The 23079-nt window shown below is 35.3% G+C and overlaps 2 protein-coding genes across 2 annotated transcripts; one reads left to right on the top strand and one right to left on the bottom strand.

The window, feature by feature from the left end:
* Positions 1-853: 853 nt before the first annotated feature.
* LOC107039272 (histone deacetylase Rpd3) lies at positions 854-7651 on the bottom strand. The gene is made up of 6 exons (XM_015258796.1): positions 7382-7651; positions 5902-6014; positions 5689-5806; positions 4670-5130; positions 2964-3630; positions 854-2006 (listed from the first exon to the last, which is right to left on the bottom strand). The coding sequence occupies exons 1-6, from the start codon at positions 7428-7430 to the stop codon at positions 1939-1941; spliced, it is 1476 nt and encodes a 491-aa protein (XP_015114282.1). The 5' UTR covers positions 7431-7651; the 3' UTR covers positions 854-1938.
* Positions 7652-9704: 2053 nt separating this feature from the next.
* On the top strand, positions 9705-22368 carry LOC107039273. The gene is made up of 5 exons (XM_015258797.1): positions 9705-9959; positions 15580-15680; positions 17342-17496; positions 19005-20844; positions 21618-22368. The coding sequence occupies exons 1-5, from the start codon at positions 9926-9928 to the stop codon at positions 21708-21710; spliced, it is 2223 nt and encodes a 740-aa protein (XP_015114283.1). The 5' UTR covers positions 9705-9925; the 3' UTR covers positions 21711-22368.
* Positions 22369-23079: the final 711 nt, after the last annotated feature.

The raw sequence follows: 23079 nt of genomic DNA on the forward strand, positions 1-23079 counted from the left end.
TTTTTCAAAAATTTATTTGAAAAAAAGTACTAACTAGCAAATGTTTTTTATTAGCTCGCAATTTTCTTCAAAACTACTTCAATGAGGAAAAAAATGCAAATTTGGAATATCTATACATGAGGGGCTAATTGATCCGATCTCAATTTTTTGAGCCATGACTAATTCCATTTTGATGACAATTTTTTTTGTCATTTTTGAAAAATCGATTTTTGGAAAAACAAATTGTTTCGAATCTGTATGAAAAATTGAATTTTAATTGGTGTCAAGGAATAAAGTTTATTAAAGTCTATATTCATGAAAAAATTCAGGAAATTCGATTGACCGAAAAATGAAGAAAGAAGACCACCGTTGCAGAAGAACGAAAATCTGTTGATTGATAACGTTAAGTGCGATGAAGAAATTGTTTTCTTTTTGTGGTGTATTTTCAGATTTCTGAGGAAGATAATTTAGTGATTGCAGTTTTTGGTGTTTTCAAAATGCAGCATATAAAAAAAACAATCAGAGTTCATTGACTATATCATTTTATGGGATTTCTCCTTTGGTTGCAAATGAAATTTTAGTTGAAATTTGATTTAAAAAACAGTAGATGTTAATTTTTCTAAAGAAAACTTATTCTCTTTCTAGTTCTTCTGCACGAATTCTTGTGCACTCATTTTACGCTTTTTCTCTGAATTTTATACTGAGGAATAAAAACAAATACATTTGAAGAAACATGAAAGCTCATGCCGAGGGAATTTTTGTAGGAAAACTAAAATCTGTTGACTTATAAATTAACAAACAATTAGTTGTTTCCTTCGTAAAGATAAAGAACAAGACTGATACGGGTGAATCAATGAATTAGCGACCAAAAATGTAGAATGATTAATTTTTTATTTGTCATCACAAATAGGAAAAACGTCGATTTGAAATGCTACAATTTTAACCCGAACCCGCGCTCCAGTTCAGTTGACAAGAATCAATTCACCTCTACTTCATAACGTAAAGATGTTCGATTACATAATTTCATTGTGGAATACCCTAACACCTAGTTGAAAAATTCAATAATATCTTCTGTTCTCCAATGATACATCGACCCCCAGAACCTCCAATCAAATAATTACGAGAAGAATGAGCATGCGGCATTGGAAATGAACGAACCCTAGTCGTTGGACACGAACACCGAGAAAAAAATCATTCTGCCGAGTGAATATTAATTTGACAGAATTAACTCATCGTTACAATTGCGATTCATCACAGAATAATTTTTGCACACGATCTGAATGAACTCCGAACGATTATCGACATGAGAAATTATTGAAAATTCCCCCACACATCATAATAAAATAATTATAGAGAAGTACAGCTCTGGAAAGTGACACAATTCTCTCAAATGAATATTCATTCGGCAGAAGTAATTTTTTTCCCAATGAATGGTGGAATGAAAACGAGAACAAAAACATAATCCCATTGTCTGGGAGTTTGAAATATCATTCATTTTATACAAAAGTAGGAAGCAAGATAGTCTCTCTCAATTGATCACTCTTTAAATGAAAAATTCTACTACGTAAATACGATGAACAAGACTGATCAAAATAGTAATTTATAAAAATGGCATTGACGATTAACTAATCACTTGACATTCACACTGAATACATCTGTATTGTTTCGATAAAAATTATCTTGCGTCGTGCTTAATGCTCTCTCCACGATATCAGACATTAAATTCATCAATTACTCTTGGATTTCAGGGAGATAGGCCTGTACAATGATCGTTCGTGCTGCAGTTGAGAATCTAATTCATCGTTTCGAGGCTCGATGATTAATTCAAGCAAATACTCACTCCAAACACAATGATAATCCCTTATCTTTTTGTCCCCTCTTATTTATACTTGATTTTGAAAATTATTATTAGGATTTTCTCTTATGTCAATTTCTTCGGCTCTTGTAGATTGTTGCCTATCAAGGATTCACACTCTCTTTCTTCGTTTCCTCGTTCATGGCATTCACCTTGTCGTCCTTGTCATTTTCTGGGGATTAAAATGATTTGTTAGGCGTTTGGTGAGTTAATTTTTATGAAAAAGGTGGCATTAATTTTTACGAGTTTTTGCATTTTTTAAGGTTTTTGAGAGATTAGAATGCTTTATGAACTTTTGCAAAAATTTCTTACGCTGGAAGATTTAATTGCGTGGAATTTCTGTTTTTTTTTTCGTCGATTTTGTGATGAAAAAGAAAAAAATACAGTTTACACAATTTGGAAAATTCATGCTGAATTTTCAAAATAATTATCTCTACAGGAAAATCAAGGTTAGAATTTTTTCCATCAATTTTTCTCATGCGTGATTTCATCGAATTTCAATTCTCATGATAAAAAAATAAGAAAACAAAATTGAGGGAAAATTACATAATTTTTATTTTATTTTGAAAACTTCCTGAGAATTGAAAACTGTATTTTTTTCAAAAATTTCTTCTCCTAAAAAATTCAACAACACGAATTTTCTATTTTTTCGATTTTGTGATAAAAAAATACAGTTTAAAAAATTGTTTAAATTTATTTTCTCACAAAATTTTATTTCAAAAAACCTCAAGAAAATGATTCATATAGAAAAATCAGTCTACAATTTTTTCTATCAACTATTCTCACACCTGCTTCCATCAAATTTTAATTTAGAATTCATTTTTATTTATTTTGCCATGGATATATATCTCTGTACGTTGTGAATCCTATTACTGGCCTCAGCTGTCGGATTCATGTTTCAATAAATAAATAAATAATAAAAAACCGTTGAATTATGCATTTTTTCAAAGATTTCAGTTCCTAAAAAATTCAACAACCCGAACTACCCAATTAGTTTCTTCCATTTCATAACAAAAAAAAAAAATTGTACAAATAAGCCCCAAACATAATTTCCATGAGATCTCACGACTGCTCCAAATATCCCTAAAACAATTGACCGAATAATTCCCAAAAATGAAAAAAAATCAACCTTTAATATCCGATTTGGCATCATCCTCCTTCTTGATATCGGTCTCCATGCTCTCCTGTCCCTTCTCGAGCCTGGGTCTCTTCCTGGAGCCCTTGAACGACCTGTTATCCCTCCTGCCCCCCTCCCCCTCGTCCTCACTATCGCTGTACTCATTGTCATGTTGTATCCTCTTATCCAAATCCCTCTGGGGCAGTCTCTCATCAGGATTGACCTTCTCCTCAGCCTCTGAATCCTCGACAGTCGCCCCGTCCTCAGGAATCGCCTGAACCTGTACCCCAGGTGCATGAGGCAGCATCCTGAGATTCTCAAAGAGCCTCGTCTTGATTTTCTCCAAGTACTCCACAGTATTCTGATTACCCATATTGGACGGACTGATGTGAAGCTTGAAATCAGGGCCAAAATACTCGAAATAATCGTTGTAAGGTAGTTCATTGGCTATTTCACAGCCAAGAGCAACTGATGTTTCGTATGTCCAGCATCTGGAGACATTTCTGATGGTGTAGCCACCCCCACCCACCATGAGAAACGGTAAGTTATACTTCTTGACGAATTCCACGCATTTCCCATGGCCCCTGACAGTCAGGTTGAAGCAACCGAGTCGATCACCAGTGAGAGAGTCAGCTCCACACTGGAGCACAACAGCTGATGGCTGAAATGTCTCCATGACCTTTTAAGGAACCATAAAAATGGGTTTGAAACTTGGAAATTAAATAACAGGAATTGAAAATTTTAGGTAAAAATTTGATAACAACAGTAAAAACAGAATTAATACTTTGAGAATTAAATTGAATTGAATATTGGAGAGTGAAATAGTGAGAAATTAGATTGACCGTTTAACCAAATGAAAATAATTAGCCTGTCGCGAAATTTGTTTAGAGATCGGAGAACCGAAGAATTAAAATTTATTATAAATGATGAGTTATTTATTATAAATAACTCATCATTTATATCTTCATCGTTTGATGAATTAATCCCGGGTGGATTATCTTTTGAATGTGATCTTGGTTGTTTTTTTTATTTTGATAATCTAAAATGATCTCCAATTGCCATTCAGTTTTACAGCTCCCTGGAGTCTCCAAAAATTATGATTGCACAATCATAAAAACCTTGCAAAAAAGTTGAATATTTTCAAAGAGTGTTCTTGAATAATATTGGGAAATGAACCCAATAGGAAGGAAATTGCAAATTAATAATTTTATGTATCTAATGGCTGTTCGGTCGTCATTTGTCACAGTAGTCTATAGCTCTCAGATCGTTAGTTGCCATAATAAATTATCAGTTCACTATTTCCTCTCTATCGGACGTATTTTGTAATCTTTATTAAAAACGCTCTTTGAAAATGTTCATTTTTTTTCTACTTTTTTTTATTGTACAATCATGATTTTTAGAGACTCCTGCGTGATGTAAAATCCAATGGAAATTGTGATATATTGTACATTATGAAGATGGAAAAACAATCGAGATAACGTTCGAAAGGCCTCAAAATTCGAAATAAAAAGAATGGAATTTTTCTAAAAATTGATGGGACGGAATTGAAAGAGTTAGAATTGGAAATTTTGAGTAAACCAAAAAGAATTTAGCTGTAATAAACTGTGTTCGTGTAATTCATTAACGTGAACTAATGAAGAAGAAATTTGATGGATTAATAGGATAAATAAAAAATTGAGCCGAAATTCCGAATAAAATAAGAAAAGTTTCATCACAACCTTCGAGATTATTGGAACAAAAATGGACTCGTAGCTCTCGTCGTCCATTCCATCCCTCAGTGGTATGTTAACGGCGTAGTACTTCCCCTTGCCAGCCCCAATGTCCCGTAGATCACCCGTTCCTGGGAAGTATTCACCGTATTTGTGGAAGGACACTGTCATCACTCTGTCTGTCGTGTAGAACGCCTCCTCGACACCATCGCCATGGTGCACGTCTATGTCGATGTACAGAACTCTTTGGTGGTATTTTAGGAGCTCCAGGATGCCTAGGACTATGTCATTCACGTAGCAGAATCCTGAGGCTTCACTCTTTTTCGCGTGGTGGAGACCTCCACCCCAGTTTATGCAGATTTCTGAGGCCTGTTTGTTCAGCTTTACTGCTGCCGCCACTGAGCCACCAGCTGACAGCTGACAGAACTCGTACAGTCCGTCGAACACTGGGCAATCTTCTCCGACATTGACTGGAATTTTGGAATTATTGGATGAGAGAGAGCGTGTGGACGATAAGATTTAATGGAAAAAGCTGCGGAATTCGTTGGGCTATTCTATTGGATTTTTCTATTCATCTTGTTCTATTCAAATATCTTCCGTAGATTTTCCTCGGCTCAAATTTTCCGCGTTTTTTTCATTCTATTTTTATTTAAAAAATTGAAAAATTGTATTTATTGAACTAATTTTTATGAAAAATTTTGATAGGAAAAAACCGGATTTTAAGGCCCGGGTGTATTATTTATCGAACGTTATCTCGATGTTTTTTTTCATCTTTCGTCATCTGAAATAGTCCATTGAGTCTTGCATCGTGCAGAAGTTTTGCAAAATTATGAATGAATAATAAAAAAAAGGAGAAGAAATTCTTAGTTTTTTCAAAGAGCATTTTTAATTGATATTCAGAATAAGTTGAATAACAAGAAATTGAAAAATGTATCTGATTTACGGTGACAAATGGCGGCCTGTCATTTATGTCAAAATTTTAAAAAAATCGAATGGAAAAATCGATGGATTTTTATTTTTCAACTTACATCTTTGCATTTGTTTGTTGTATTCAGACATATTATCAGGTCGAATTGATCGCAGGAATCTTATGTATTCGTCACTGTGGAACTTGGTCATCTCGTCGGCTGTTGCTTTATGTGGACGCTAGAATTTTGAAACGAGTGTTTGCATCAAGAATCTCATTGAGACCTTTTATATCCTTCATTGAGATCTTTGTGGACAGATTCTAGGGAACTCACATAAATCTCCATTTTCCTGTAGAGTCCATAGTTGAGTAGTAAATTGTGTGTCATCCTTATCCGGTGGGGTTTCATGGGGTGCCCTTGCCCATAGTAATAGTTTCCTATATCGCCTGGAATTTTATTTGAAGAATTTAATTTTCGAGTGACTTTTCATGATATTCAAGTTAATTTAATACATTTGTATCACGATTTTGTTTTCAATAAACTATATTTTGATAGGAAGAAGTTCATAGATTAATTTCTCCACCGCATTTTTTTCAAAGACTAATACTTAAGACTTTCCATTGAATTTTCTCATCCTTCAAACAAAAACATTAATTGATTCATTAGATTAAAAAACTGCATTTCTCAAATAATTCTCACCGAACAAATGAGAATCATTAATTCTGTTTTGATGAACAGGAGTAGATTTTTATTTTTTTGCACAAAATATTCTGTTGAAATATTTTGTTCAAAAATTCTTCATCTCAATTTTTAAAGTTCTTTTTCCACTGCATTCGTTGTTCCCCATGACAAGATTCGAGAGTAAAAAAATTGAAAAGTTCATATATAAAATTTTCCATATAATTTTCTCATCGAAAAAAAATCGTCAATTCTGTCGTGCATTGGTAAACTAGGACAAGTGAATTTTTTTCGAAAAAAAAAATTTTTTTTGCTAAATCGCTTCCACAAATTGTTGAAAACCGATTTATATAAAAAAAAATTTTCGAAAAAAATGCATTTATCCTAGTTTACCAATTCACCGTAGAATTGATGCATTAGATTTTGAAAAAGTGCATTTTTCTAATAATTCTCACCGAATAAATGAGAATGACGAATTCTGTTTTGATAAAAAAAATAGATTTCCATTTTTTTACCTAAAGTATTCTACGGAAATATTTTTCCCATAAATCCTTCACCATAATTTTTAATATTCCCTGTCCACTGCATTTGTTGTTCCTCACGACAAAATCCAAGGTAAAAAAAATCAAAAAAATGCACTGTAATTTCGAAAAACTGCAATTTTCCAAAAATTCACGTCAGCCAAATGACCCTGACAAATTCTCTCCGACGACCGCAGCACCCAGAGTGAAGAAGAAAGTCTCCCCTCAAACTGTCACCAATTTTGAAAGATAAGTCGAGAAATTTTCAGGTGCCGTACGGTCACGAAGAAGCATGGCGTCTTTTGTAAACTACGGTCACACGAAAGCGTCAGCAGCGAATCTCTCGGCTTATCGTTTCCAAAAGAGTATAACCCCGCAATTCCCCCACTAAAATTCCCCTTTCACCCTTTCAATCCCTGCGCAACCGATATTTCCCCCCAATTAACGACTAAAACACGACAAAAATGAGACAAAACAGTGCAAAAATACAAGTTCACTGACGTACGTGACTGAACCGCTGACTCCGCAGTCGCTCTTTTTGGATGGAAAAAACGGGACGAATCTTTCAAAAAATTGCCAAAAAAAACATTACGAATGACATCTGCAGTACTTACTATCGTAATAATAGCAGACACGTTTCCTACTGTGGGGCTGTGTTGACATTATCCTCGATAATCACTCGACGAGTGCCACAAATCACAAAATATGAATTAACTAGAGGAGTTGGATGCTGAAGGCCGGAACTCCTTCCGTTGTGTGAATATTTGACGCGATATTCACACACGAAATCACACGCACATCAGTCACAACTTCATTTAGATAACCACGGGGACGAGAGGCTGATCAAGGAATTCTGGATTCTGGAGGGAGCGCGTCACCTTAAGGAACAGAAAACGGCGCATGCGCGGAGGCACAGTGTTGACGACACAATTGAAGACACTCCCGCCAACATGACCACTTCATTCAACTTCATTCCGGTATTTGAATGTTGTATGTAGAGATGCAAAATGACCGTCATTTTTTAGATCGCGTCATATGATCAAAAAATGACGGTCTTATGACGGCCATGTGACGCACAAATTTTCCAACTACAAATGATTGTCGCAAATCATTTGTAACCAAATTGTTGTCAAACTATCTATATAGTCGGATAATGACGGTCATAACTAATTTCCAATTTATTGTGACGGTCATGAATAAAACAAAATAGTTTCATCTATATGGATGAAAAAAAAACGTGATTTCCATTTCAAAATGCGGATCAGGCCAATACAAAAGGAATTCTACTGAAAATTGACCGAGAAAAAAAATAAAGTTTCATCTATATAGATGAAAAATGAACGTCATTTTTTCTTGACAAGTTACAACGGTCATGAAGGGGGAGGGGGAATGTGACTAGAGATGCAAAATGACCGTCATTTTTAAGATCGCGTCATATGACAAAAAAATGACGGTCTTGTGACGGCCATGTGACGCACAAATTTTCCAACTACAAATGATTGTCCCAAATCATTTGTAACCAAATTGTTGTCAAACTATCTATATAGTCGCATAATGACGGTCATAACTAATTTCCAATTTATTGTGACGGTCATGAATAAAACAAAATAGTTTCATCTATATGGATGAAAAAAAAACGTGATTTCCATTTCAAAATGCGGATCAGGCCAATACAAAAGGAATTCTACTGAAAATTGACCGAGAAAAAAATAAAGTTTCATCTATATAGACGAAAAATGACCGTAATTTTTTCTTGACAAGTTGCGACGGTCACAGAAGGGGGAGGGGGAATGTGACAGCCGTCATGAACGCCTCGTGATGGGACCGTCAATGACGGTCACACGACCGTCATATGACGGGTCATGTGACGCATTTGCATCTCTAGTTGTATAACTGTAAAAGAATTTTCAGTAGTAATACCACGAGACCTCCAAAATTATCGGATATTTCCGGATTTTTTTGTTGTCGGGATAAGTTTTGCACAAAAATTTTAATCTGCAAAACTTCTACCTCTCGTTGCTACGCAGGAAAACATGAGTTTCAAGAGTGATGTTATCTAGGGTGCCAAGTGAATTTGAAAAAAGATTCAAAAAAAATTTTTTCTTTCCCTCCATCATTGGAGAAATATGTATTCATCCATCCGACAAAATTTCAAACCCGCAACGGGAACTAGAGATCGAGAAAATAAATGCGGAAAATCCTCTATTCGCGTGACGAACCTCGAGAAAGCATGGGATCAAATGGGTACGGCGGGTTGAAATATCTCTCTTATTCACCCCGGTACCCCATTGTTTTTTGTCGCCATCACATTGAACACATCATTCCCCATATCTTCAAATTTTTTCAAATTTTTCTTGAGTTCCTAGGGGGTTGAAACGTTCAATTTAATCAAAACTCCATAAGAGGCCGTGTATAAGACTGATTTTGTTTATTTAATTTCTCGATATCCATAAGTTCTAAAATTTTAAAATNAATTTTGTTTATTTAAATTCTCGATATCCATAAGTTCTAAAATTTTAAAATTGTCACCGATGTTCACCATCTGTCTAATACTATTAATTAAAAAAATTATAACTTTGTTGGTGAATGTCAATTTTCAAGGTCATCGCCAAATTCACTTGGCACCCTTAAGCGCTACAGTATTAACCGTAATAAAATATTACAAATTTGGTTATCCCTGCTGGGTAGGTTTTTCCCTCAAATGAGGTTTTCCCTTGTCCTTCGGCGAATGCGGTCCAGGGGGGGGGGGTAACAAATGATAAACACCCGAGAGGAAAAAAAAATGAAGCGCAATATTCCTTTCAATTTCAAATAATCTGCAAAAAATGAGCCGCAGGTAAAGAGGAATCCAAGTACAACCCGGAGTACCACCCAGACGATAAAGTAGAAACTGTGAGTATCGATTCAAAAAAATAACAGTTGCCCGACGCAGGCGCTACTCCCGCGGTACCAAGCACGACTTTGGTGATAAAAAAAAAACCACCGTTGTTTCATGTGAACGAATGATAAGTATTATTTTCACAATTATCTTGATTCTATCTCGCGCGTGAACCGAACGAGTTTAACTGAAACTACGGCGTGCTTCCGGCGAGTGATTTCGATGTGAAATTTGTGCAGTGTTTGTACCCAAAACGAGAGAAAATGGCCATCCAGTTGTGATGAACGCCAGTACTCTGAAACGGGCGATTGCAGGTAAATAAATCACGCAAAATTTAATCACCGGCATTTGTCATGAATTTTCACTTCGAATTCAAATCTCTGGGCTTGTCAACAACATTTCAAATCTGTCATTCGATTGTTCCGCGGTTTTTTGTCTTTTGTTTTGCGAGAACAATTACGAACAACTCGCGTGTCTCCTGGTTCTCTGCGCATTTTCTGTTTACCTTTCCCTCGTGGAATGCTTATTGTGAAGGATTCCCTCGGTTGAGGTGTCGCCACTGGGCATCAATATTTTTCCACTTTATTTATTTATATTATGCATAATTGGATATTTTGCGAAGTTGGTGGTGTCCATTGTTATGTCATTTTGGGGTATGGACTTGTGAAGTACTTTCCAATCCTCTCTTCCCAGTTTCACGTGATTGCGCTTATTCATGTGACCCCTCATACACTTATTGAAAAAAAATTTATAACTCGGCAATTAGAATGAACGGATTTTTCAGAGAACTGTACAATTTTGGAACTCGAGCTTTGCATCACACGACCTGGCTTTACCTCGTGATTCTTTAAATAACCGATCCCATACGGAAAAATTTATATTTTGAAAAATAGGGGCGGGTGGGATAAAATGCACACTTTAGATTTTTTTTTAATTATTCATAACTCAGAACCAAATTTATCAATTGAGCTCAGTTTAGGCTCGTCACAAAGGGAAAGAATTGTTCTTTGCATTGAAAAAGAAATTATTAAATTTTATCAACATTTCAACCCCTCATTAACATTAAAAACAAAGTCAAAAGTGGCCATTTTACCCCAACCTGCCCTATATTAAAAAATAACGCAAATTGTCGCAATTTATATAAAAAATATATAAAACATGTATTTTATGCTTCATATATTTTTTTAATTATAAATTTACATTATAAATTTGAAAATTACATTATAAATTTGCAAAATGTATGGAATTGGCCCGTATCATAGTTTTTTTAAAAATATTTTTTGATGAGGGATAGCACATGCACATTCATTTATTATTCGTTCATTTGGATAAATAAACGATTGACATGATTATTGTTTTTTTAAATGGGATTTTCAATTTGTTGAAGAACTGAATTGTTTTTGAGAATTGTTTTTATCGTTTTAGAGTGGTTTTTCGGGTCGTGAGGTGTTTTGGGATCGATTCCTGTGAAATTACGGAGAGAGGAACGTTTTTTCTCTGTTGGAATTCTCTGAAACATGAAAAATATTTAATTTCTCTAAATTTCTATCTGACTATTCTGTACGACGTGATGACTCTTCAAAATATAGAATAGCAGCATATGCACATTCTCCCTCCCATTCTATTTCGCATCCCCTCCATCACTGATTTCTATCCATTTCATGCCTTTTTTGGTCGTGTAGTTTGGAGAAAAAAATTACTTTCATTCTTATGAATTGACTACAGGATTGTCTACTGATACTCAATAATTTTGATTATTTGAAGCCTAGGAAGTGGGCGCAAATGATTAGTTAGTGTTTTAAGGGGTAAAATGGTGTTATTTTTGTTCTGAAAAGACACCGTTTTGTATGATTGATCCAGAATTTGGCTCTTGAGCCAAATATTTCGTTGTTGTTGAAAACAGAACAATTATTCATGTTTGAGACTTTCAAATTCGAACTAAACTAGTATATTTCAGGGTGAGTGCCATGGGGTTTGTTACTCGTGTGGAGTTGGCGTCCGAGCCGAAGGCGAGGACTGGCCAACCGCGCGAGTAAAAAAACCCCATGGCACTAGGCGTGAACGATATTTTTCCGCAGTGATTTTCAGTTTTACGAGTTTGGGGAAGGGTCAATACCAATCCCCGGACGAGAAAAAGTGAAGATCAGTACGGAAAAATAATTTTTTTGGTAATTTTCAACGAACGATTTTGTTGGCCTAAACAAGACTTGTTTGAAAACTTGTTCGTCTTTCTAATTCTTGACTAGCCAGAATTTTCATTATAAATCTGTTATTGATTGATAATGATAATTCGAAAAAAATCCACGTGCGACCCGAATTTATTCCAAGATTCGAAGTGTAAATCTCAGGTGTTCCTACATCCTTATCACCCCCTCCCAATTTCGTTAATTCCCAGCATGGATTTCGTGGAATGGAACACTTACAAAATCGACAGAGTTAGGGTGCGATTGATAGATCACAAACGGATTTAGTTAAACACCTTTAACTAAACCCGTAAGAATTCTTCGAAAAATTGTTATTAGTTGATAATAATTTTTCGAACAATTCTTTTTTCTCTCATCTGAAAAAATTAGAAATTCTGAATGTTTTATCCGCATAACCAATCAGTGACTGAGATATTTTTCCTCCACCCTCAGTCAGAATTGAGCTACATAGAGACGCATCGATTGTAACAAATTAATTCAACCTAACAACAACAATAAAATGAACTAAAAAGTGAAATTTTTCACGGTTTTCACGTTTTTTTAGCGAATAAATGAAAGCGGTTAGGACTATTGTGTTCGCAATCTAATCAGTGTATCTCACAGATACAAACATCGATATTGCAAAAAAATCGAATCACATCGTTTGATAAAAATCATAACGCAAAATTTTTCTCACATGCACAGACACTTCAAATTCACTTCAAATTTATTCGTTGCTGGATATAAAAAATAAATGAAAAATATGAATTTACACATTTGTTTCATATTGATGAATAATTAAAAACTGATAATTTATAGGCGATTGAAAATGTCTGCACTGAGAGAAAAACAAACAAGTTGTCAAACAAGTCTTGTTTGGGCCAATAAAATCGCTAGTTGAAAATTGCCAAAAAAGAATTTGTTTGGTTCGAATCTGAAAGTCTCAAATATGAATAATTGTTCTGCTTTCGACAGCAATGAAATATTTGGCTCAAGAGGTGAATAATTCACACCAGACAGTGCCTTTCAGGATGAAAATATCTCACAGAGGAAAACTTATCAACAAATATTTTATCCCTAAGTTACAAGATTGCTATGATATCATTATTATTGTTTCATTTAAGGGTTCATTTGTTGTCTGTGATTATTGGACAGCCGAAACGAAAAACTACTATCCCTTGTTCCGCATAAAACAAAGATTTTTTGGGAGCAAAATACGGATGGGAGAATCGAATAACGAAGGAGTAGTGCTAGAAATGTCATTTCTTGCGTGTACAAAGAATGCAATTTTTTTTCAACTTCTAAATCTATTTTTGCGACAAAAATTTTTCATTCCGGCGCACTCTCTGCATGTTTGGCACAAAAAAATCCTTTTCTGATAATTTTCAAAAAACTATTTTCTTGGCACAAGTAAGACTTGTTTGAGAACGTTGTCGTTTTTCTCTCAGTGTAGTTATTTCCCCTGACCCAATCGATGCTACCCTCAAGACCCTCAAATGATTTTCCGAGAAGATCAATTGACAATTTATCGAAAATAGTAGAAGCGATTTGTTCTAATGCAAGGAGAATTCACTGCTCTTCATCTGAGTGTAGGATTCATTGCAATCGAATAGTTGGAAATCTCTTCAAATCAATTATGAAGAGTTCAGAATCTGTTGTAAAATGGGGATTACTGAGGCACTCCCTTTTTCACCCATGCGTCAATTTCTGCCACTTGTATTTGCGAGGGACCTAATCTGACAGTATCTTTGACTTAGTATTTACACAATTGTGGCGGAATGAATATATTATTCTGTCGTATAATTGAACTTCGCCGGATGATAAGTTATTTCGATCTTCAATCTTTGTTGGCATTACTCTTGCGAGTTCTTTTCCCACGTGGTATAAACAGGCTCCGAAAGATAGCAATAACTGAGCCCTGTACATTTTTCAATGCCGTTTAAGGGTGCCGAGTGAATTTGGCGATGACCTTGAAAATTGACATTCACCAACAAAGTTATAATTTTTTTAATTAATAGTATTAGACAGATGGTGAACATCGGTGACAATTTTAAAATTTTAGAACTTATGGATATCGGGAAATTAAATAAACAAAATCAGTCTTATACACGGCCTCTTATGGAGTTTTGATTAAATTGAACGTTTCAACCCCCTAGGAACTCAAGAAAAATTTGAAAAAATTTGAAGATATGGGGAATGATGTGTTCAATGTGATGGCGACAAAAAACAATNAAGAAAAATTTTTTTTTGAATCTTTTTTCAAATTCACTTCGCACCCTTAAGGGGAGACTACTGTGAGTTTTAAAAGACGTGGGTTATTGTAGTGAGACTTTTCATAGGTTGAAGATCGATTATATAGATCTGAACACGAATAATTAGTGCAAAAAAAAATTTTTTTATTGTTCGTTTGCCCGAAAACGCTTAAAATGCCAAAAACAGTCCAGGGCCTCCAATTTTTGAGCTGCGAAGTATTTTTTTTTTTCAAAATTTTCGGAAAAATATGTGGAATAACAATTACGACCTTTTTTTTTTCATTCGCCTCTGACACGGCTAAATTTGCTTTTTTTGTATTTTTTTACACAAATAGTGAATTTTTTTATATGAAAAACCCGAAATCAGCTCTTGAGGAGTCGAATTCCAAAAAACTGGCTGGTAATTGTTGTTCCACACATTTTTCCGAAAATTTTGAAAAAAAAAATCTGTAGCTCAAAAATTGGAGGCCCTGGACTGTTTTTAGCATTTTAAGCGTTTTCGGGCAAACGAACAATGAAAAACAAATTTTTTTGCACTAATTATTCGTTTTCAGCTATATATAATCGATCTTCAACGTATGAAAAGTCTCACTCCAATAACCCACGACTTTTAAAACTCATAGTAGTCTCCCCTTAATATCTCAGAAGTGAGGGTAAAGTAATGATGGAGATGCGCCTTCCAACTAGGGTAAGCTACCCAGTAGATGCACACTGCCCTATAGATGGACGAGCTAATTTTGGATAGGAAATTACGCAAAAAAATACTGAAATGTGGATTGTTGCTTTGAGTTTTCACTAACTGTTGTGATTCTCAACCCCTGAGTGACGATTTTTTTTTCGATCAATTTTTTTTTCAATTGCTGAAAAACAAACGTCCATCTACTGGGCAGTTTACCCTATGATCTTCTTATATAGAAAAGAAATGTCACACGTTTAGTCTTGAATGTTTGAAACAGAAATCACATGCATGATGATGATGATACTACTGATTTGGTTGATGATGTTGATGACATCGATGATGTTGATCATGCTAATGCTCCCGATGATGCTCAAAATTCTCATCTCTTCTCTTCATCTTATCGCTAAGCCTAACACATCGATCAAAAGCGCGCGCAATGCCCTCGACATGATCTCGTTGAATAAAAAGACGACTTTACTCATAATTAAAATAATGAACTGCATTGAATTCGATTCCATGAAAAAATCATTTCGAAAAAATGATGTATCATATTTTCGAGATAGTTCGGTCACAGAGTTCATTGATATTAACCATAAATATAATGTTTCATGTACATTTTTTGTAACTGTAGTGAATGCATGAAAAATGTGATTAGTAATCTTCGATAGATAAAATTTATGTTTATTCTGGAACCGGCGTTCGTTGAAACACCGGCAAACGTCAAGTGAAGATTAGTCTGGCAATGGATTTGTTTTATATAAGAGCAACAGTTGGGTTTTACGTGGGGGAGGATTAATGCTCATTATGACATTTTCGTCAGTTCTAGGGAAGTTCCTCCCGCCCGAAGAAATGGCAGAGTATATGGAAGAACTGATGCAGTTGAACAAACCAAAAGTGAAATGGGATTTTAATTTATCTGAGGTAATTGAATAATTTATTTGATTTTTATTCAAAATTTTTTTCCAATTGTTTTTCGTAAATTCAAATTCCGTTCAGTAAAAATTCATTGTGCTCTCTCCACGTGGGATTGTTTTGATCATCTTCTAATAATGAAAGACAAAGTTTCTGTATTTCAATTCGTGGTCTCAACTTTGCACTTTTTTTCTTAAAAAAATCAACTTTACAGGTTTGTTAATTTTCTATTCATCTGGGGAATGTCGCTTGACATTTTTGACTAGAATCATCCATCATTTTTAGTTCTTTTACATTTTGTAAACTCACTTCATTGAATCCCACGAAAGTTCTGTTCTGTCGATTTTTATTCAAAATTTTTTTCCAATTGTTTTTCGTAAATTCAAATTCCGTTCAGTAAAAATTCATTGTGCTCTCTCCACGTGGGATTGTTTTGATCATCTTCTAATAATGAAAGACAAAGTTTCTGTATTTCAATTCGTGGTCTCAACTTTGCACTTTTTTTCTTAAAAAAATCAACTCTACAGTTTTGTTAATTTTCTATTCATCTGGGGAATGTCGCTTGACATTTTTGACTAGAATCATCCATCATTTTTAGTTCTTTTACATTTTGTAAACTCACTTCATTGAATCCCACGAAAGTTCTGTTCTGTCGATTTTTATTCAAAATTTTTTTCCAATTGTTTTTCGTAAATTCAAATTCCGTTCAGTAAAAATTCATTGTGCTCTCTCCACGTGGGATTGTTTTGATCATCTTCTAATAATGAAAGATTCAAAGTTTCTGTATTTCAATTCGTGGTCTCAACTTTGCACTTTTTTTCTTAAAAAAATCAACTCTACAGTTTTGTTAATTTTCTATTCATCTGGGGAATGTCGCTTGACATTTTTGACTAGAATCATCCATCATTTTTAGTTCTTTTACATTTTGTAAACTCACTTCATTGAATCCCACGAAAGTTCTGTTCTTTCGATTTTTATTCAAAACGTTTTTTCCAATTGTTTTTCGCAAATGCAAATTCCGTTCAGTAAAAATTTATTGTGCTCTGTCCACGGGATCGTTTTGATCATGTTCTAATAATGAAAGATTCAAAGTTTCTGTATCTCAATTCGTGGTTTCAACTTCGCACTTTTTTTCTAAAAAAAAATCAACTTTACAGGTTTGTTAATTTTCTATTGATCTGGGAAATGTCGCTTGACATTTTTGACTAGAATCATCCATCATTTTTAGTTCTTTTACATTTTGTAAACTCACTTCATTGAATCCCACGAAAGTTCTGTTCTGTCGATTTTTATTCAAAATTTTTTTCCAATTGTTTTTCGTAAATTCAAATTCCGTTCAGTAAAAATTCATTGTGCTTTCTCCACGTGGGATTGTTTTGATCATCTTCTAATAATGAAAGACAAAGTTTCTGTATTTCAATTCGTGGTCTCAACTTTGCACTTTTTTTCTTAAAAAAATCAACTTTACAGGTTTGTTAATTTTCTATTCATCTGGGAAATGTCGCTTGACATTTTTGACTAGAAGCATTCATCTTTTTTAGTTCTTTTAGATTTAGTAAACTCACTTCACTGAATCCTACGAAAGTTCTGTTGAATTGATAGAAATAAAACAGTCCTATCGAAATATTTTAACAGCTAATATTAATTGGTTAAAAATTATTCTTCATTAGGCTTTGACAGCGTACATGGAGTCAGTGGAAGGACGCACATTGAACTACAGTGAAACAGCCCTTATTATTCAGAATTCAGCACACGTTTTCGAGACAAGGGTAGAAAAATTGTATCAGGACACGTGTGGATTGAGAAAGACACTCGATGAGCATGAGTAAGTCTTCGAGTATTTTTACTATTTGATCACCCACATATCGATGTCCATCAGTATTGCATGAGGTTTCAAAAAGATCATCCTCTCATTTTACTAAACCCTCCAGTCCATAAATTGTCAAATTGAATAGGGTCATGCCCTGAAATTTTCTGTTCTATTAGAAACAAAAATAAATATCTCCTTCATCACCTAAAATTCAATTAATCATTGAAAATTACACTCAGAACAAAAATCCTGATTTTGAGATTTCAAATATCTTAAATTGAGAATTTTGAAAGGATCAATTTGAGACGTGAAAATCCCCATTTGATCTTTCTGAAAGTCTCAAGTTGAGACTTTCTAAAATCCCAATTTAAGGCCCGGGTATACTATCTTTCGGATGTTATCTGGATTTTTTAAATCTTTCGTAATCCAAAATTGTCAATTGAGTGGTATATTATGTAGAAATTCTCAAAAATTATGATAGAATGATAACAAAAAAATAGAAAAAATTCTGAACTTTTTCAAAGAGCGTTTTTAATTGAGATTCAGAATGAGTTGAAAAAAGTGGAAATTACAAATATCTGATTCGCTGTGGCAAATTATCTATTAGCTGTCATTTTCCATGGTGGATAACAAAACACTAACTCCTCATGGGAAGTGACAGCTAGGTATCTCAATTTTCAAAACAGTGGTATGTAGTCATCTGCCATTTTTATGTGATAAAAGTGTGATTAAAAAATTCTCCAAAATATCACAACTTTTTTCAAAGAGCCTTTTCCGTAATAAATGTCTCTGTGCAGTGTGGGAAAAGATTTACGCAATCAGTCTTCCCCCTGCATGATATTGGGTGACAGGCCGCCATTTGTCACCGTAAATCAGATACATTTTTCAATTTCTTGTTATTCAACTTATTTTGAATATAAATTAAAAATGCTCTTTGAAAAAATTAAGAATTCTTTCTCCTTTTTTTTTGATTATTTATTCATCATTTTTCAAAACTTCTGCATGATGCAGGATTTAATTGACAATTTCAGATGACGAAAGATGGAAAAAAAACATCGAGATAACGTTCGAAAGATAGTACACCCGGGCCTTAAAGATTATTATTAACGTCAATGATACAACAAGGCAGCAGTACACTACATTGTTAACTTACCGCTATTTTACATGGTTTCAGCCCCCGGGCTTTATTCATAGTCAAGGGTATGGGTTTGGTGAAAACATGAGGTTTTGGGGTAGGAATAGCTATGGAATAGAGAAAAGCAGGTGAAAAACCCTAATTAAAGGGGTTGATTTAGTCTTCTGAAAATCTTAACTTGAGACTTTCAAATCTCAATTGAGACATTCAAAAGTCTCAACTTGCAAATTTCGAAACTTGAGATATTTGAATCTTAAGTTGAGAGTTTCAGAACTCAATTTAAGATTTTCGAAAATCTCAATTTGAGACGAATTTCAATGAGCAAAAAAATCAGGGAGGGAGTCGTGCTATTCCCTCAAAAATTCTAACAATAATTTTCACTATCCAGAGCTGAGCACGAAGCAGCAAAAGCATCAAAACCGCGTCAGCGATCCCACCGAAAAGTCCTGGACCTCGACAAGATTGAGCGTTTCGACTATTCCAAGGAAACCACCAAGAACTGTTTCCTCAAACATAAAAAATCTCAAAAGAAGATCAAACTGCTCAGCCAGAGGTACCCCCAACTGGAGAACACGTGCAGGCACAAGTTCTCCCTGAACGTCATGGACACTCAGGGTGAGAAGATGGGAAAGAAATACGACTTTCGTTGCAACCAACAGTTGACATCATCCCTCATGCTGGTGGACGAGCTGAGCCCAGACGATCTCCACGAGCCCCCAAGAGGCCTCCCAGAATCATCATTTCATCACGACTCCATCCCCAGTTGCTCAACCCCATATCCACCATCTCCAGGTCCTTCGAGCCTTCCTTCCCACCCTCAGGAAGATCCACCGCCGAATCCCCCCGTCTTACCCTCCACCTCCCCCCCAAGATCCTCATCCTCCCCCACCCCATCACAAGCTCAACTAGACCCCCAGGACACGTCGGACTTCGACACCAACGACTTCTGCGACCCTCACGACACAGAACCCCTGGATCAAACCGAGGAATCGGGCTACTGTACCTTCACAGACATCTCCACCTCTGGAACCCTCAGCTCAACCCAAAGATCAACGGAAATTCACGAAAATTCGCCCTCAGAAGTTCCCCCATCCCCACCAGCAATCGCTCCAGATCGAGTGGGACTCGAGACCCCCCCAGAGAACCCCTCCCCAATTCCCCCGACCCCAATTTCCTCCCAACTCCCTGAACCTTCTCAAGAAGACTCCACCTCTCTCCAACGAAAGAGGAATCGAGAGTCAGTGGAAACAGACGCTGGATACACGTCTGGAGGACCTGACGAAATTCCAAAATCCCCCGATCCCACCAGGCGCAGCAAAAGAATTAAAGAATCTGTTATGAGTGAGTTGAATGAAAATTCGTATCAAGCTATTCCGTTTCAAGGTCCAATTCCTGAGAAGTCAGTGAAGAGGAGGGCGACGTTCAAATTACCCTGTGATCCATCTCTCTTACGAACTGAGAGACCCAGGAAGAGGAAGAGTGACGGTGCAGCTGGGAAGGACCAGAGACTGAAGAAGCATCTGATGAGTGAAACTCAGAAGAAAAGTAAAATGCTCAAGTGTTCTCCATTCAGGTCTCTGTGCGATCATTACAGAGAAGCGCACCAAGAGGGCCAGAGGATTGTTGAGGAGAGCTTGAAAATGCTCAATGTCTCGCAGTTTGAGGCTGTTTTTGGGGAGAATGACGACTTGAAGGGTTTCTCTCTGAGGGGTAAGACTGGTGATTTGAGCTCTAACACGTGTTTAGGCAAGTCTGGAGCCGCTGGAGACGGCAAGGAGGAGATGACTTTGAAGCTGGGGACCGGAGTGGTTGATCATCGGTTGCAGGAGCTGCAGGAAACCTCTTGCTCGTACACTCCACCCCATTCTCCTGAGTTTTCTGGAGGGTTTGGCATTGGTGGAGAGGATGAACATGAGGAAGAGGAGGATTTGGTTGAGACTGAGAGCTCGAGTCTGACTCATCAGCAGAAGATTGAGAGGAGGATGAAGGAGCTTCAGAAGGAGTTCGATGTCAAGCATGACAGGGAGGAGGAGACTGCCAGGTGGTTCGATATGATGGAGACACTCAGGGCTGCGGAGAGGAGGCCTGTGTTCGATGTCAGGGAGTATGAGGAGAAAATTGTGAGGGGACTTACGGACGAGTCTGGGAACAGGTTGGGGTTCCAGGAGCTTGCCTGGAGGGAAGAGCCGGAGGATATCGCTAGGCTATTTGTGGCTTCTCTCCATTTGGTGAGAATTTTCCCATTATTTTTTAATAGTTTTTTAATCAATTGCACGGTTAGAAATTTTTTCCGGAAATTTTAAGGGACAAGTTTTCAAGTTTTCTGTTTGAAAGTGTAAAATATTTGGTGGAATTGAATATTTCATATTCTCTCCATTTGCTGAGAGTATTTGTATAGTTTTTAATTATTTTTCAAAGCAGTTACGTTCGTAAGAAATTAGTGCTGAATGTTTTTCTTGAAAGACTGAAATTTTCATGTATGATGTACCTGACAAATCAATTCATTTCTGAAATAAAGAAAATTGAAAAATTCTTCTCATTTTTAATCAATTGACGATTCAATGAAATGGGATTTTCGGATTTAGAATGAGTTTGAGAATGGAAGCTGCCACTAAAATATCAACATGAATAACTAAATTTTGTTGAATTTCGAAGATGAATATCAAATTTCAAGAAGAATTTGATATTAAATTGAATTCAAATTAGCTTCATTGTAAATTTGAATGCTATTATCTAAAATTTTTAAAAATAATGCAAAAAAATGATGAATAATTCTATAAATTTCTATTTTAAATGGTGAATCAGGGTCATAAAAAATTTCTCAATGACTCTACATTGTTGGTTAAAGTAGGGGCTTCTTAATAAAAAAGAGAATATAAGGGAGATCAAATAATATTTTTTTAATTGCGAGGCGAAACGGAAAGATGGAGCACTATCACCCGAACATAAAAGCCACTTTACTCAAAAATCTAATCCTTAAATTTTTTTATATTTGTTCCAGGCGAATACTTACACCGTAGATATTACCACAAGTGAGGATACATCCAACGTTCATCTGAGCTTGTTGAAACTAGATGAATCCCACCCGAGTTAAAGATCACACTTATCACCTGTTTCATCACATTTTAAAGCTTTGTTTGTACTATTACGCTTTTCTCACTCTTGATATTGACTAAAATACCGGTAATTCAGCTTTGTCAGAAGCGCGTGATGTCCAATTGACGAATAATTGCTTGAAAGTTCAAAGAATAATCACTTGTCATCATAATACATGATAAGTATTAAGAGACCACCGAAAGTGTTCCTTCGACACTATGAAAAGAAATCATTTTACTTTTTAGAGATTGACTTTTTCTACTGATAATTATCGTTATTTTAAAGTCAACTATTTATTTTCCAATGAAAGTTGATACGAAGGGTTGCTATTGTTAAATAAATTCGATTGGCAATATCATTAGGGTAATACATTGTTCACATATAGCTGTTAGGAATTTGTACATATGTTAAATTACATTGTTAAAGCATACTTTCATAATTTATGAATTTATCTGAAAATTGTACGTTGAATGTGAACTGTCATTCTGTCATTTTCAGGGAAAATATTTTTGTACTTCTGGGAAACACAAAGACAAATATTTAATTGATTGTACCGAGTGCAAAGAATCCTGGGAAAAGATGATTCGTTGGAATTTAATCATTGAGAATTCGAAATTTGTGTAACATTCCACAGAATAAATGAATTGCCGCCTTGACAGTACTATTCAGATTATTTGAACACATTTCGTATGATTTAATTGAACGACAAAAATTGTGCTTTTTGAGTAGCCTGAAATTAATGATTCCTGAAGGAATAATTAATAATTTCAGAAAAAATTTCCACAACCACGCATCTCAAGATATCGTTCTACACTCAAGTATCTCACGAGTATTGACTGAAACTTTGTATCTCAGTGAAAATTCAGAAACATATAAGTCAGGAGCTCCGATTAATCTCCATATAATTTCATTAATAACCTATGAATTAAATTCAAAGCAATCCCAAAGACTGAAGGATTGGGTTCAATTCAATCCTTTGCTCCCAAATTGTTGCAGTTTTCCTTGTTGCTTGAGAAAATCGTTCATGGTTTCAATGAATCAAATCTATCAATCATTTAGGGGACAGGATTAGCTGATCCCTAGTTACCCACTCATACAGAACGCCAATGCCGAAAAATTAATATCAATAATTGGAAAATTTCTCGTAGATATTAATGAATAGAGTGGCAAAGAACCAATTAGATAAAATGAATGAGGAGTTTCAAAATGATTCACCAACCCCTTCATTACCCAACTACATGAAAAATTAATGTTAGAAAAAATGAGATGACAACAATTTATCAATTACTAAAGTGATCGAATATTCGCAGTCATAAGAGGTTTGGTTTTCTGACAATTAACGACCGGTATGAAATATTCCCCAGACA

This window comes from Diachasma alloeum, unplaced genomic scaffold, assembly GCF_001412515.2.
Source record: "Diachasma alloeum isolate Michigan unplaced genomic scaffold, Dall2.0 Dall_scaffold_00295, whole genome shotgun sequence".
Classification (NCBI taxonomy): domain Eukaryota; kingdom Metazoa; phylum Arthropoda; class Insecta; order Hymenoptera; family Braconidae; genus Diachasma; species Diachasma alloeum.